Consider the following 16,193-nt stretch of genomic DNA (forward strand, 5'->3'; position numbering starts at 1 on the left):
GACTTAAGATGTAGAGAGACCAAAAGCATGTGCCGTATCAGCAGGGAATGCATCACAGTGCTTGGCAGCGGAGAGACCACTTGGCTGCACAGCTGAGTACTAGCCTCCATATGTAGTGTCCACAATTTCAATTAAAGATGCACAAAATCACTCATGAAACACATTTTATTTAAACGACTCTCCTTCCTCCTCTTCGCAAGCTTGAAATGCTGTTTGGAGAAGGAAGGGGGGAGCCTGAGGAGTGTCGTCCTACCCTGGTTCGGGGTCTCACTGGCCACCTGCGACCGGCGGGGGTGGTCGATGCACCCTGCGCGATGAGGCGTTCGGCAGCATCAGCGAGTCTAATGAGGCTGGAGTCAATTGAGGAAAGATGGCCCTCCAGGCCGCCGAGGCGGGTCTCCACGCCCTGGAGCCGCGCATTCAGAGTTCCCAGCTGCTTCTCCAGCATCTCGAAGCCCCCCTGCTGAATGTCAAGAAAGGGCTGATCCTGGATCTGTACAGGGGGCTGTCTCTGCCCGCATCGCACATCTCTGTGTCCCGTGAGTCGCTGTCTCCCTGCGCCTTCCACCTCCTCAGTCCCTGGGTCTCCCACCTCCTCGGTTACCGGGTCGCCAAGCACCTCCTCTTCCTCCTCCTCTCCTTTCTCTTGCTGCTCCGTTTCATCTAATGAGATAATAAAAATGTTATATTATGTCTTATGCGTCTTATAAATATGTTTACTTTACCCGTAATCCCGCCTTCAACCCCACCAAAGCCCTCCACGCTTATCATGGGCAAAGTGGTGGACGCGATGTCCTCCGCTGAGCTGATTGTGAGCCTGGACGAGGGGCCACACCCGGTGGCCACCATGTGACTGCTTTGCCCCGTCAGCTTTTTTTTGGCCCTCCTCCTTACATCATTGAAGCGTTTTTTACATTGAGCGGCGGTTCTCAGAATATCAGGGCAAACTTCATTGACAATGTTAGCAACTTCCTGCCACGCGGATTTGGCATCATCAGCCCGTGGAGGCCTGGTCGCCGTCCCGTATATCCTGGTACTGCGAGCTTGGACCTCTCGGACCAGAACGTCAGTTTCCTCGTGGGAGAAGTTCGGCCGCCTGGAGTTGCCGCTGATGCCGTCTTCGTCAGCTGAGGTGGACGCGAGCTTTCGAGAAAAGCTTTTCCCGCAGTCGGAGCAACTGTGGTGTGTCCCCATGTGTAAATGAAACCTATTTCTTCTTGTGAATCTTTTATCACAAACTGAACAACTGAAGGGTTTCTCTCTTCTCTGCGAGTCCATATTTTCGTTGATGATGTCTGCTTTTGATGCTCCACAACGGTCTCCATCCGCTCGAAGCTGCGAGAAGTCAGGTGGTTTGTCTTCAGTCTTCACAGACGCAACAATCAGCGGTAACTTGGTGATATCAGCCCCCCCCTGCCCTAGAAGATGCTCTCCCTCCTGAGGGGTCCAGAGTTCCTCTTCCTTTTTAACACAGAGGGGCTGTGGATCCTCTACTTCCTCTTTCACGTGTGGTTCCTCCTGCTCTGACGTAGAGCTCCCCGCCTGCGGCTGATGGCCGAGTCCTTCTTGGCGACCAACAAGCAGCTGAACGTCTGCAGGACACAGACACAAACTATGGTGCAAGCTGATTGTGGAATTTGGTTTGTCTTCAGTCGCCAGAGAAACAACGGTCAACGGCAACGTCATGGCGACATCAGCTTCCTCCTTGGCGGGAAAACGCTCTTCCTTCTGAGCGATCCAGAGTTCCACCTTTTCCTCTTTAATTTGGGGCGGCTGTGGACCTCTGTGCTTCAACGTGGAGCTCCACCCTTGTGGCTGAGTGGGATGTTCTTGACGACCAATCAGCTGCTGGACGTCTGCAGGACACAAAGAGGACTGAACAACATTTTTTTATGCAACAGGAGTTCACGTTTTCTTCAGCAAATTTTGACTTTTAAATAAGAGTTTGTGGGGAACTTGCCAAAAAAAGCAAAAAGCAATTATACACTTTTTTTTTAAATAATATTATACAGTGGGGACAGCACTCAGGTGGAACCTTTGTCTCGGGAGCTGTAGTACCAGGATTGTATTGGGGCGTGGACTTCCACCAACGCTCAGACGCAATCTGGACGAAGAAGTTACAGCTCCGTGTCCACACTGTTGTCCACTCATATCTGTCCTTATAGATTGTTGTATTACGTCTACTCTGAGGAAAGTGTGAGTCGCTACCATGAGCCGCTTCACCGTCAGGTCGAGGTGGAGAGGCTGCATAGCGGGAATGAGCAGCGAAAAAGACGGTATAAACCACGTCTGTCGTGGAAGCGCTAACCTGACTACCGTGACTGCAGCATGATTAAGATTAAGATATGCCTTTATTCGTCCCTCAGTGGGGAAATTTGTAATATAATAATATAATATAAAATAATTCGTGAAATGCATGAAAATGTGTTTTTCTTTGATCCCAAACTTTTGAGCGGTAGTGTACATAATGTGACCTGCATATCAACTAAGCTGCAACAACAATATTAGTACTGTTATTAACATTGTTTACACCGAAGAACTACATTACTGGCGTAGTGACACCGGCTAGCTACTAGTCGACTTGGGACTAAAATAAAATAATATTTGTAAATATGATTGTTTACATTTTAATAAAACTTTGCACACATATTTGGCTTTAACTTTTGTCTAAATTCTAAATATATATTGTATATCGATATTCTACCTAAACAAAAAGTCAGGGGTCTCCAGCCAATAGCTCATGAGCTACCAGTTGCTCTTAACCAATTATCAAGCAGCTCTCCAAAGCGTTTATTCATTTATTATTAAATCCTATACACACATAATTACAATGTGGGTTTCGGCAGTAGTCCAGAAGTCCTCTGGAGCAGTTGGGAGTGCCCGGAAACAATTAAAACAGACCATTTTTTGGAATCCAAGGAAATACAGCTGGAATAGGTGCAGATGCTGGAAGATCTAGAAAGCTTTCTGTGCGGGGTATCGTGTGTAGCTGCTCTATAGATGTCCACGCCAAAAAGGAGCATAATAGTGCCACTTTAAGTGGACTACACTAAAAATAGAATATATAGATAAATATTTTAAATTAAGGTTAAAGAAACCAGGCGCTAACAACTCATACGACAAATTCACAAAGTTAAACAAGTCATGTTTTATTTCTGAAAACAAACAAGCTCCATGCATGAAGCTGCCTGCACAGCCCCGGAATGAGGCTGTGTTTCCGGCTTAGAAAGAAACGAACAGCGCGGTGGGCGACCATCATCCGGGTCGTCGAGGTCTCGTATTTGAACACAAATTTACGATACCAATCACATATTAACCTTTATATATATGATACATATTCTAATGAGTTAAAAAAACTGTACTTCCACTTCCTCCATGTAGCGTCGCCATATTGAAATGTTTACTGAGCGCGCAAAGAATGTTGGGATACACTGACCGCCATCTTGGATTTTATATTTATGGTATTTATAGATTTTATTCCTGTCTGTTGTCTCCTGGTCTCTGTATAAACTATTAATAAAGTATAGCTATACATACCTCCACTTTGCATCATAATTCCAGTCTTGTAACAGCTTCCGGTTGTTGTCGATGTCACTCGTTCTCCTCTCGTTCTAGAAACTTCCACCTCTTCCTACGCTGTAATGTTTTCACCGCAACTATTTAACCCCCTGCGGCAATTAGTCGCTCTTCCACAAAGTTTCAACAGTCTGAATGTTTTTATTCGATCAAACTGCGTCGTCTAACCCCTTTGTCTCGCGTCTTCTTGGGGAACAGAAAGGAGGAGCTACGGAAGCCGAAGAGGAGCAGAAAACACAGAGAAGCTTTTTTTCTTTCTCTTGTTTATGGTGAGTCAGTATCAACATTTTAGCTGCATATCGCCACCTACTATACCACAATGTGTATCCACTGGTTGTGTACATAGTTTACAGACAGCCTGGAGCCGCCATTATGCTGTGCACAGGAACTTTAGTGGGTCCACATTATAACAACCTACAATGTTTACTTAATTGTAGTAATTGTCATGCACGCCTACCCTTATTTCCTTATTTACTTCCAAACAAGAGGCCAAGGTAATAACATCGAATGGCTGGCAGTAGCAAGGAACCTATTATGCTCATTTTTCGGCTCTTTGTATTGAGTTGTGGACTCCTATAGAGCAGCTACACACAATAACCAGCACAGTAAGCTTTATTTATATTACCGAATCCGCACCTATTTGTTTGGATTTTGTTTTAATGTATTCCACCCACTGGTCGGTCACACCGAGTGCTTCCGGTTTGTATCGCTGGCTATAAAACACAACTTTATCGGAGTTTGACACCCATCCTACATGCATGGAGGTCAGGGAAACAATTACGAGCTCATCAATGACTATGCAAGTGTTTGTTCAACGAGGACTTGTGAGAAAATGTGTCGCCACATATGGAGCAACTAAAAGGTTTTCCTCCTGTGTGTATTCTCATGTGTGATACCATATTAACCTTTTGAGTGAAGCTTTTACCGCAATCTGAGCAACTAAAAGGTTTTTCTCCAGTGTGCGTTCTCATGTGTGAAAGCAAATTCATTCTTTCAAAGAATCTGTCATCACAAACTGAACACTTGAAGGGTTTCTCTCCCGTGTGTGATGTTTTTTTCTCCTGTGTGCATTCTCATGTGTGCCAGCATTGTTGTCTTATGAGAGAATGATTTACCACAAACTGAGCAACTGAAAGGTTTTTCCACCCCTGTGGTCGAGTCGGACGTTGTTCTTAAAGACCAATCGCCTGCTGGACGTCTGCGGGACACAAACAACACACACAGTAATGATTATGGACGTTGTTGTCTTGTTTGAGGCCACAAAAAATAACTTTTTTGTCATTAGAATTACAAGATGAGGTTATAAGAAGAGGAACAATAACGATGATGTGTGCAAGAGAGTAATTTTGATCCACTGTGCGGTCCACTCTTCTTCTTTTATTTTTTTTTACCCAGAAAAGGAGCCTTCTAGCAGACATTTTCCAGACATTTTTTTCAGCAACTGTGAGATGTTATTGTTCTCCTGCCGTGGATTATTAAGTAAGAATACATCACCATGGTCATTTATACAAAAAAAATTAAACAAGGTTTAGTTTGGGAAACAAAGCAGATATCCTGGATAAGCTCGTCCAATGAATCAACAACTTTTTGGCATTTCATTGATAGTTTTATGATTAAAATTTTTAAAATATCCTCTGATTTCAGCCTCTCATGTGTGAATATTTGCCATTTTCTTATAGTCATCCATGAAAGCAGACGTATTACCTTTGTGTTTTAGGCAAAACAAGATATTCCCACACATTGACTGCGAATGTTTGTCTTGGGCTGGTGTGGTGTACCCAAATATGTGTGATCACATTTGTTTTAGTTGCATTAAATAACTTTAAATATTTTCTAATATATTTTGATAATTAAGTCGAGCACTGTTTTATATTTAGAAGATGTTTTCCTGTGTGAATATCGGTGAGTGAAGGAGAGAAATGTTAAGCGGAACCTTTGTCACTGTAGTCGCGTACCTTCCGGTTGCTTATTGTAGACGGACTTCCCGTCCCCCTTCAGACGCAATCTGGGGAAAGCTACGAGTGTTGGTGTGTTTTTCCCTCTCAAAGACTCTCCCCCTGTTTCATAGATATAATTATTTTTGTTATTGGGGTCACCCTGCCCGGGACTCGTAACACTGGCTCCTTCGAAGGATGCAGAACCTAAATTGGGACGCCGCTTGTAACGGACTTGGCTCCACATCAACAGTGGCCGCCATCTTGGATTATACAGGTACGATATATTTACGGTACTACGGAGTTAATAAATAGAACTCATTTATTTCATCTCGTTGGCTTTGTTTATGGCACCCGACACATGGAGGTAAACAAACATTCAATATATGTCGTAATTCCAGTCCTGCCAACAGCTTCCGTTGTTGCCGATGTAGCTTATTTTCCTCTCTCGTTCGAGACAGTTCCTCCTCCGACGACGCTATAGGTCTTTCAAACAGCGTGAATATTTCATCAACCGCCGCCATTAGCCGCTCCTTCACCAACTATTTCAACATGTTTAGTGTTTCTTTACTCGATTACACTTGATCTTTTAATTTTTATTTATTTTTTATTTATATATTTTTTCCGATTACACTTGGTCGTCTTCGGCCATTTTTCTTCCGTATTCATAAGGAATAGAAAGAAGAAACTACGGAAGCCGAGGAGGTGCAAAACACACAGAGTGAGGTAAAGTCATTCATTCATTTTCTACCGCTTATTCTCACGAGGGTCGCGGGGGTGCTGGAGCAGGCTTCACAGCCAGGAGACCTGAGTTCGATTCCTTATCCCTCATAAGGATAAGTAGAAAATGAATGAATGAATAATATTATGACTTTAAAAATAACATATTTTTTCTTTAATATTTTAACTGTATGCTACTACACGTCTATTATTTTTCCTCATTATACCAGAAGTTCATTCCTGTAAAATTGTAACTTTTTTCTCTTAAAATTATCATAAAATTACAGATGTTTTTTTTCATCTCTGCTGGGGTATTTTTCTTGCAAATGCTCTTCCTGAAATCATGAATTAATTCCCATAATATATTGACTTTATTAAAACTTTATGCTCCCAAAACGAGGTTATTTTTTGCCTCATACAGTTACCTTATTTTTTGTTAAGATTTTGACTTTATTATTTTAAATGACTGTTACTGTGACTATTGATTTATTAAAGACAATACTCTCAATACTGTATTTGTTTAAATCCCTAATAGTCATAGACAATCTTTGGGGCTAACAATGTATACATTTTAATCATTTAAAAAATCCATTCCCAAGGATATTTTGTATACATTCCACAAAAAAATAGTATTTTTTTTATTTTTAGAATTAATCTCTGTTGTTGAGTGGTTCTGAATATTAGAATATTCTAATAAATATGTTAATTAGTTTTTTAGTTCCTTACTCCAGTCCAATAAGCGGCGGCAAAAGCACCCAATAGCTAGTGTGGCACCCGTCAATAAAAACCAACGAAGAAGAGAACGCGGAAGTTAACAAGCGACAGGATGCAAATGGCGAATCAAGTCATCTCATGGAAAAAAAACATTCAAACGCTTGAAATAGTTGAAGAAAATACAAATTGTGACCACTGGCGATATTTCTGGGCTGCCTGAAAGAACGATGGCGTCGGGCGAGGAGGAACTTTCTCGAACAAGAAAGAGGAACGAGCGACAGCAACAACCGGATGTTTGCACGACTGACAATATGCTTCTTTGTCAAGGTATATTTACTTCCTGTGTTAACACACAACATTAAACAATTTCTAAATCATTTATTTTATTTATTATTTACTTTTTTTTAGTACTATTTTCCTTTCAACTGGCTCCAAAGTCCGGCTGTGGCAGCTAGGTCAACTTCTTTTCACGTCCGCAGATTCGCCATTTCCTCATTTTCCCCAGTTGTTTAATTAAACACGATAATTATCCTACCTAACATTTTACAGGAAATAATAATTCTGTAGCCCCATTACTGTGAACCATAACTACATAATAATTTCATGCTTTAAAAAAAATGCTAATGCACACATGTATTGTGTTGATGTGTAGCACGTAAAACCGCATTTGACCCTAATCCCTCTGTGTCCTGCAGATGTCCAGCATCTGATTGGTCGTCAAGAAGAACGCCCACCTCGGCCGCCGGGGGGGAGATCCGCGTCCACGTTGAAGCAGGAGGAGCCACAGCTTCCCCACGTTAAAGAGGAAGTGGACGAACTCTGGATCACTCAAGTGGGAGAGTGTCTTCAAGGGCGGGAGCAAGCTGATCTCGCCAAGTCGCCTCCCGCTGGTGTCTCTGTGAAGACCGAAGACCTGGAACACAAACAAGGTGAGTCCTCACAGCTTCATCACAGTCCAAGTGAGCAAAAGAGGTACATAACCTCTAATACAAGGTTTTTATATCACCGGGTTGCATATGATTATTGAGATAGTCCATCATTTTTTTTTAATGCAGAAAAAGGTGAGAGTTAGCAGCTAGAAGGAAAATTTATACGGAACTCAAGTTAAAATATTGCTGGAATTCTCATGAAAATGGGCTCCACATCTGAAACTATAGATATGATATTTCCTCATATCTCTTTATCTAATTAATTTTATTTATATTGTGCCAAATCCCAACAAAAGCTATGTCAAGGCATGTGATGTCGGTCTACGATTACGCTCCTCGTAAATATATAACGTGCAATCATGCTGCACTCACGTCAGGCTGTAAACATGGTTGATACCGTCCTTATACAGAAACCCTTTTGCTAGGAGTCCACTGTGCCAGTTGGTGCCAGTTTGCGCCAATGCAATTCGCCGTGTCGCCAATAAGGTGCCTAGTGGCATGCAGTGGCTCAAACTACCTCCCAACTGGCCCGTAGTGGCCCGTAAAGGCTTTGTTTATGACATTTTCAAAGTGCCAAACAAGTGGCACCAAATGTCGCAAACAATCCGACAATTGGAATGTAATGGCGCGTGCCAAATAATTCCCACAGAGGCATATAGTCCGCGCCAAAGCGCTCTAAATTAACAGTGGCGCGAGCCAAACGGCACCTGATTGGTGACTATTTCGCGCCGAATACCACTTGGTTTCCGCCATTTGTCGCCACTTGCCGCCTATGAAAGCATGACCGCATCGCATGGACACAAATTGCAATATTCAAATGGACAACATCTCTGTAGACGCAGTTTTTCCTTCACAATTTCTACAAGATTTCGCATAATTTTCAAAGAAGATGCCCCCAAAAGGCAACAAAGTCAGTAGTCCTTCTACTTGAGCAGTCCAAGAAGAAGAACCCCCAACCCAAGAAGCTCAAATTGAGCTCCAGGGCGAGGCCCCCTGCAAGCAGCAAAGATGACGAAGAGGCTCTCCAAGACCTGCTACCCCTGTCCCAAGATGTTGCTCCAGACCTACCAGCTTCACCTACACCCCCTTCCAGTCACCATGCACGTGAAGCGGAAGTCCTGCTAAGTAATCATATAGGTCCGGATTATCCACTGCCTCCTATGGGAACTTTATGGACTTAAGTTGTGGACTGTAATCGGTGTAATCTAGTTGAGGGTTTTGTTTTATAAAAATGTAGTATTTCGAGTGGTCTCGGTAATATGTTATTACTTATTTCTTACAGCAGTACCGTATAATTTATACTTATTTCAAACATGGGTATTTGTTGTCTATGCATAGCTGGGCCTTCCTCTCTGGAGGAAGAACGCGCAAACAGGAGGCAGAGGAATAGGGCCGGTTTTGGAGCGAGGCGGAGGACCGTTAAGCTCAATGATGCTCAGGAGGAAGAGGCAAAAGAGTACTTGCTGGGGTGCCCGGGTCTCTACAACAAGCGGGATGCCATGTGGGGCGAACCGGACAAGAAAGACGAGGCCTGGAAGAGGCTGGCCGACCAGCTAGCGGTGGACGTCAAGGACATGCTCACTTGGTACAAAACGCTGCGCAAGGACCTGGGCAAGCTTCGTAAGAAGTATCGGAAGTCGGGGCAGGCGGGGTGGAGCTTCCACAGCATGCAGAGGTGGGACCGGTGGGAGTTCCTGATGCCGTTTGTTCATGAAGTGAACATTCGCTCGACTCCAACTGTAAGTATTTAATGTTAAATCCAATCTCTTATAACCCTGCTTGACAAAATTATTGACGTATTTCCGTTATAAGAACAAATAATAGCTAATTTGTTAAGATAGAGCATGCAATTTGACATCTAGACATCAAAATATTTTCAACATACAACCTCATATAGTAATAATTAATATGCATTGTCATTTACCATTGCAGCTTCAAGCACCTCTGACCGCAACCCGCACAACAACAGCCGCAACGGCTGAGAGCGACCCCGAGGAGGATGCCGAGGATGAAGATGGGGACCGAAACAGCCCACTTCCTGTCGATGCTGGCCGTCCAACCCCTGCTCCCCCCGCTGGCTGTGCTCCCCCTCCAGCTGGGCCTCTTGTTCCTCTTCCCAGAGACCCACTCCACGCCATCATCGCAAGTAGCAGAGAGCAGACCAGGGATATCCTACACTACCTGGCAACCCAGCGTGAAGCCCATGTTGACCCCGAGGTGCAGCAGCGCATCGACTTTGGGAAGTACGTCACCTCCTCCCTCAGGATAATGCCCCATGACATTTATCACCAAGCCTCCGGTGCCATTAATGACATCGTGCAAGCTGCTCTGAGGGACGCGGACAAGAGGCGTGGTCAACAGCAGCAGCAACAGCAGAAGAAGAAAGCTCCTCGGCGAGATCCCCAGCAAACACCCCAGTTCCAACCCGGCCCTTCTTCTGGTCAGCCTCCTCTCCAGGTCCAAGTTGATACATCTGGCCAGATGTGGCAACCCAACGCCTGGCAGTGGCACACCAATCCTGCAGCAACTTGGGGGAGCCAGTCATGTGACTACACGAGGGCGTACGCCGCCACACAGGCAGAACGCTCCAGTAAGGACTAATAGAACAGGAATAGCAGTGTTTCTAATGATGCTTTTTCATGGCGCTTTTATGTGTTTATGGATATTATCGGGCAGTTGGATGATTTTTTGTTTGTTTGTGACGTATCCATATTGTTCTTATGTCATTAAAATTCCATAAAACATGTCATTTGTGATTTATTGTTGTCTTGTTCCAAAGTTATTGTTGGTAGAAATGTAGTAAATACCACCAAATATTAATACATGTATTTTTTCTTTAAATTACTATTAATTTTGTTACTACTAAAATGAATATTAATTAATTTTTAAATTTAATAATTTACCAAAACAGCAAAAATAGGAATATTTTATATACGTTCTATTTTTTTAACTGCTAAATATGAATACATTTTATTCTCTACAAATAACATGTCAGTACTAGACCTTTAATCATACTTTATTGCAATGTAATAAAGTTCAGTTCAATACAATACTTCAATGCAATACAATATGACAAAGAGGACTATGTTAAAGGTCATGTGGAGTATCGGTAATGGGTAAAAAATCATCCAGGGATGAGGTTGTGCAGCATGATGGCGGCTTCAGCGATCTTCAGTGTCTGGTTCCCGTTTTCAGCAACACGCCTTGCCCTGGACAGCCTGTAGTTGAAGATCTTTAGCTGTTATTCGAGGTTGCATGGGGTCTCGTGCTTCCTTTTCTTCTTCAGGATTGGCCACCATAAGTTGATAGGTAGTTGAAAGCCACCTCAGCATGATCTCATGATCTTCTGATGGAGCAGCATTATCACTCCAACGTTATCAAAATCCTCGGACGTTTAGAGGTTCTGAACCAGGTAGTGGATGTCGACAAGTATAGCGCAAAGTGGCGGCAAGTTTAAAAACGATTTTGCGACTTAACTAATCACCAAGTGGCTCAAAGTAGCCGTCCATCGCCGCAAATGGCGCCAACATTTGCGGCGTTTGGAATCAAATGGTCGTGTAATGGTGCAAACATTAATTCGGTGCTCAGTGGACTCCTAGCCTTTATACCGTCTTTTTTTTTTTTTGCTTTCACTCCATGCGGCAAATGTAACAAGATGGCACCAAAAACACTAAGAAAGTAACAAAGTACTATTAAACACTAAAAGGCTACCTTAACTAGCTTACACTCGGGCGGCGCCATCTTGAAACATGAGCATCATATCCAGTCTATATCGATATGAACAGTATGCTAGTTTTTGTTTGATATCGTGCTTCAAAGAATTATCGAAATTCCTCCTTAACTCCCCTTCAATGCGCAACCTCCTTGTTTTTTCTCATTTTCAGCCCTTTGTATTGAGTCGTGGACAACTTTAGAGCAGCTACACACAATAACCCGCACAGAAAGCTTTCTTGATCTTCCAGAATCTGCACCTATTCCAGCTATATTTCCAAAACGGTCTGTTATTCTACCCACGGCCCGCCTACGGGTACAGCTTACAGCTTCTACAAGCACGCCCATATAAGGAAGTCCGGGTCATTGTGATGTCACAGTCAGCCAGCGTTAGAAAAAACTCTTTAAAACCGGGTGTTCTTTCAAGGCGCACAGACCTAATTATTTGAAACGTTGGCATCGTTTCAAGCGAGAATACATTGTTATAACGACATTTATTGGTCAGAAAAGTGAAAAAATAGCATAATAAATCCCCTTTTTCTATTGTGGAGTTGCATCATCACCTCTTTGTGTCTCTTGAGCAGCTTCCACGAGTAAGATGAGTTTCTTATGCTGCCTTGTCCGAATAACAAAAAACAATCCCCACAAAAACTGGAAAAAAACCAGATGTTAGACAACAAGTGAAGCAAAAATATTCAAAAATACAAAAAAACAAAAACACAAAAGACCTGAACCGCTGCTAACATGAATCCAAACTTGTTAAACCAATGATCATATTCCACAATAATTCCTTCTTGTCCTGCAGACGTCCGACAACTGATTGGTTGGAGAGAACACCATTCCCGTCAGGAGGATCCACAGCCCCCCCGCATCAAAATGGAAGAGGAGGAGCCACACCACTTCAAGGTGAAAGAGGAAGATGAGGAACTCTGGATCACTCAGGAAGGAGGGTGTCTTCTCGGGCTGGACGAGTCCGATCTCAGAAGGTTGCCACTGACTGTTGTCTCCGTGAAGACCGAAGACTATGAAGACAAACCACTTGAGTCCTCACAGTTTCATCACAGTCCGAGTGAGGAGAACAGAGGGGCGGAGCCACAACACATGACAACAGAATCTGATGGAGACCACCGTGGAGGATCACACAACCTCTTAGCTCCGCTATCAGATAGTGACGACATAACGTCTCCCGAGGATGAAGACAGGGACGACACCCGAGAGCCTTTGAGCAGCGATACCGACGGTGAAAATGACATGAGGACTCACACCGACAACAAACAATCTGAATGCTCTAAGGAGAAGACGGCGAAAAAACGTTTCACTTGCTCATTTTGCGAAAAAAGCTTTTTTTATAAGAGCTACTTAGGTCGACACATGAGAACGCACACAGGGGAAAAACCTTTCAGTTGCTCGGTTTGTGGCGATACGTTTTCTCAGATATGGTCTTTGAATAGACACGTGAGAACACACACGGGAGAAAAACCTTTCACTTGCTCCGTTTGCGGCGACACATTTTCTCAGACGTCGTCTTTAAATACGCACATGAGAACACACACGGGAGAAAAACCGTTTAGCTGTTCAAGCTGTGGTAGGAACTTTGCGAAAAAAGTCAATCTGGTATCGCATATGAGAACACACTCAGGAGAGAAACCTTTCAGTTGCTCGATTTGTAGCGATACATTTGCTCAGGTATCATCTTTAAAGATACACATGAGAACACACACAGGAGAAAAACCTTTTAGTTGCCCGGATTGTGATAAAACGTTCACTCAGAAAGCACACTTGCGGTCTCACATGAGAAAACACGCAGGAGAAACCCATTTTAGCGATTCAGATTGTGGTAAAATCTTTGATTGATAACTCATACACCTTGATAACGGAGGAGCGATAGAACGCCAGCAGTTTCCTGTCCAGGTTGTTAGCGCTGCTGGGTTTTCTTCACTCCGGAGCTAATGGTGTGTGGAGAGGGCCCTAGAACATATTAATAACATATTAATAAATAAAATAACATATTAATAATTTTTAATTAAGTAATATAAAACAGATACAAAGAGCCAGCTCTTATTTATATTGCTTATTATCCCTTCTAAAAAAACACCAACAATATTCTATTTACATATAATGTGATGTGCATATAACCAATGATACATAATCCTTTTATTTTTTTTGGCATGAACGTTCAATAGATCAAGAGCTAAATATTTATTACACAATAAAAAAAAATATTTATAGGCCTAAATAATAACCTATTGTGTGTTATTGACCTGTCACAATATTTTAGGAACATTATACACTTTATGATTGGAATGTGGTTCTCTGGTCATCATGCAAGTCTTGAATGCAGTTATGGAAAAAATAACAATAATAATAATAATTATTATTATTATGACTGCAATATATATGATATTATATATAAATGTATATATATAATAGAGCAAAATCAGGCTAATAAGAAAGCCAATAAGCAGGCTAATACTAGTCTACTACTGCTACTCCTAGTGGTAGTCAGAAGAAGAATAATGATGATCGTAATAATAATAATAGGCTAATTAATAATATAATGATGATTATTATATAATTGATGAAAGCAGTGAAAACCTTTCATACAATTCATATGAAGAGCAAGCTTAAGTGACATGATTTCTATTGTTTTTATTTTGTTTTTATTTCCAAGCAATGTCCCTCGCACATTTCTTTCCTTGTTATTTACTTTTTATTATTTATGTTGCTATTGTTCTGTAGAATTGTACTTTTATGTTCCTGTAATTCTGCTTATACTGTTTTGTACAATTGAAGTTGGTAATAAAATAAATATTTTAAAAAATACATAAAAATAAATAACGTTATACTCTCCTCCCACCTCCAGAGGGCGACTCGCACCGCTGTTGGAATGCATTCCTGGGTCGACGACCTGCCGACCGGATGTAGACTAAATCGCGTTGTGCACATGCGCAGAACACATCGGTTAAGGACACGAGACAAATGGCGACAAAGTAAACCAAGAGAATAACATTAAACGTTTGGAATATTTTATAAAGAAAATACAACATTTCTTTAAACAGCAGTTTAAAGAACGATGGCGTCGGACGAGGATGAACTTTGTGGAACAGGAGAGAAGAAAAGGGTTTGCACGACTTATATTGTGCTACACAGTCAAGGTATGTTTACATTCGATACGGCCACATTTAGGAGGTTCTAAGTAGAGCTTTAAAATGTAAAAAGAAGAAACGGGTAAGAAAACGAGCATTAAACTCAAATAGGTTCCACGTACATTAGCGGTCGTCACTGATTGCATTGACTGCTATTGATTGCTATTGCTAAGACCCTTCGTTATTTATTATTTATTCTTCTCTTTATTCTTTATTCATTCATTCTTCATTCATTTTCTACCGCTTTTCCTCACGAGGGTCGCGGGGGGTGCTGGAGCCTATCCCAGCTGTCTTCGGGCGTAAGGCGGGGTACACCCTGGACTGGTCGCCAGCCAATCACAGGGCACATATAGACAAACAACCATTCACACTCACATTCATACCTATGGACAATTTGGAGTCGCTAATTAACCTAGCATGTTTTTGGAATGTGGGAGGAAACCGGAGTACCCGGAGAAAACCCACGCATGCACGGGGAGAACATTCAAACTCCACACAGAGATGCCCGAGGGTGGGATTGAACCCTGGTCTCCTAGCTGTGAGGTCTGCGCGCTAACCCCTAGACCACCGTGCCGCCCTATTCTTTATTTATATTTCTAATTTCTATATTTTTGTACTGCTGCAATTTCATTCTACTATATGTAAAATGGCAATAAAGTGCATTCTGATTCTGATTTAACCGCTTAGCTTTCTTAGCATCAAAATGTTTTTGTGTCCTGCAGACGTCCAGCAGCTCTCCACTTCAAAGCAGGAGGATCCACAACCCCCCCACGTGAAAGAGGAAGAGGAGAAACTATGGATCACTCAGGAGGCTCTTCAAGAGTGGAAGGAGGCTGATCTCACCAAGTTGCCACTGACTGGTGTCTCTGTGAAGACCGAAGACCATGAAGACAAACCAGGTGAGTCCTCACGGCTTCATCGCAGTCCAAGTGGGTACAAAAAAAATGGCTGGATGGGATGTGGCGTGTGTTGGATCCCGAATCTGATCCGGAAGTGGAAACTGTACAGTCCGAAGTTTCTCAAGAAGAGAGATTACTTCAAGACGACTCTTAATGATAAGTAGCTTTAGCATTTTAGCATTTTCTACAGCATCGGTATCGTGTAATGTGTTTTGAAAAACTCAGGTAGCGCTCTTAGCAACCCCGCTTCCTCTATGCTATTGCTGTTATTAGATGTCAAGCAGCTGATTGATCATCAAGAAGAACATCCCTGTCAGCCGCAGGGTGGGATTGCCACTTTGAAGCAGGAAGATCCGCAGCCCCCCAACATTAAAAGGGAAGAGGAGGAAATCTGCATCACCCAGGAGGAGGCTGATCTCACTAAGTTGCCACTGACTGGTGTCTCTGTGAAGACCGAAGACCGTGAAGACAAACCACCTGAGTCCTCACAGCTTCATGACAGTCCAAGTGAGGAGAACAGAGGGGCGGAGCCACAACACATGACAACAGAAACTGATGGAGACC

At 42.7% G+C, this 16,193-nt stretch overlaps 2 protein-coding genes across 4 annotated transcripts; one reads left to right on the plus strand and one right to left on the minus strand.

Annotated features, from left to right (window-relative positions):
* Positions 1-157: 157 nt before the first annotated feature.
* Positions 158-3,852, minus strand: LOC131128100 (uncharacterized). 2 transcript variants are annotated; one of them, XM_058070673.1, is made up of 4 exons: positions 3,538-3,852; positions 2,059-2,244; positions 726-1,856; positions 158-663 (listed from the first exon to the last, which is right to left on the minus strand). In XM_058070673.1, exons 1-4 carry the CDS (start codon positions 3,551-3,553, stop codon positions 170-172), a joined length of 1,827 nt encoding a protein of 608 aa, XP_057926656.1. In that variant the 5' UTR covers positions 3,554-3,852; the 3' UTR covers positions 158-169. The 2 variants fall into 2 exon arrangements, with proteins under 2 accessions (XP_057926656.1, XP_057926657.1); XM_058070674.1 differs by lacking the exon at positions 2,059-2,244 and having other exon boundaries at positions 3,538-3,848.
* Positions 3,853-6,920: 3,068 nt separating this feature from the next.
* Positions 6,921-14,358, plus strand: LOC131128116 (zinc finger protein 135-like). Of its 2 annotated transcripts, XM_058070695.1 has the most exons (4): positions 6,921-7,271; positions 7,640-7,873; positions 9,212-9,612; positions 9,806-10,570. In XM_058070695.1, the coding sequence occupies exons 1-4, from the start codon at positions 7,172-7,174 to the stop codon at positions 10,472-10,474; spliced, it is 1,404 nt and encodes a 467-aa protein (XP_057926678.1). In that variant the 5' UTR covers positions 6,921-7,171; the 3' UTR covers positions 10,475-10,570. The 2 variants fall into 2 exon arrangements, with proteins under 2 accessions (XP_057926678.1, XP_057926679.1); XM_058070696.1 differs by lacking the exons at positions 9,212-9,612; positions 9,806-10,570 and adding an exon at positions 12,390-14,358 and having other exon boundaries at positions 6,997-7,271.
* The last annotated feature ends 1,835 nt before the right edge of the window (positions 14,359-16,193 follow it).

This window comes from Doryrhamphus excisus, chromosome 4, assembly GCF_030265055.1.
Source record: "Doryrhamphus excisus isolate RoL2022-K1 chromosome 4, RoL_Dexc_1.0, whole genome shotgun sequence".
Lineage (NCBI taxonomy): Eukaryota > Metazoa > Chordata > Actinopteri > Syngnathiformes > Syngnathidae > Doryrhamphus > Doryrhamphus excisus.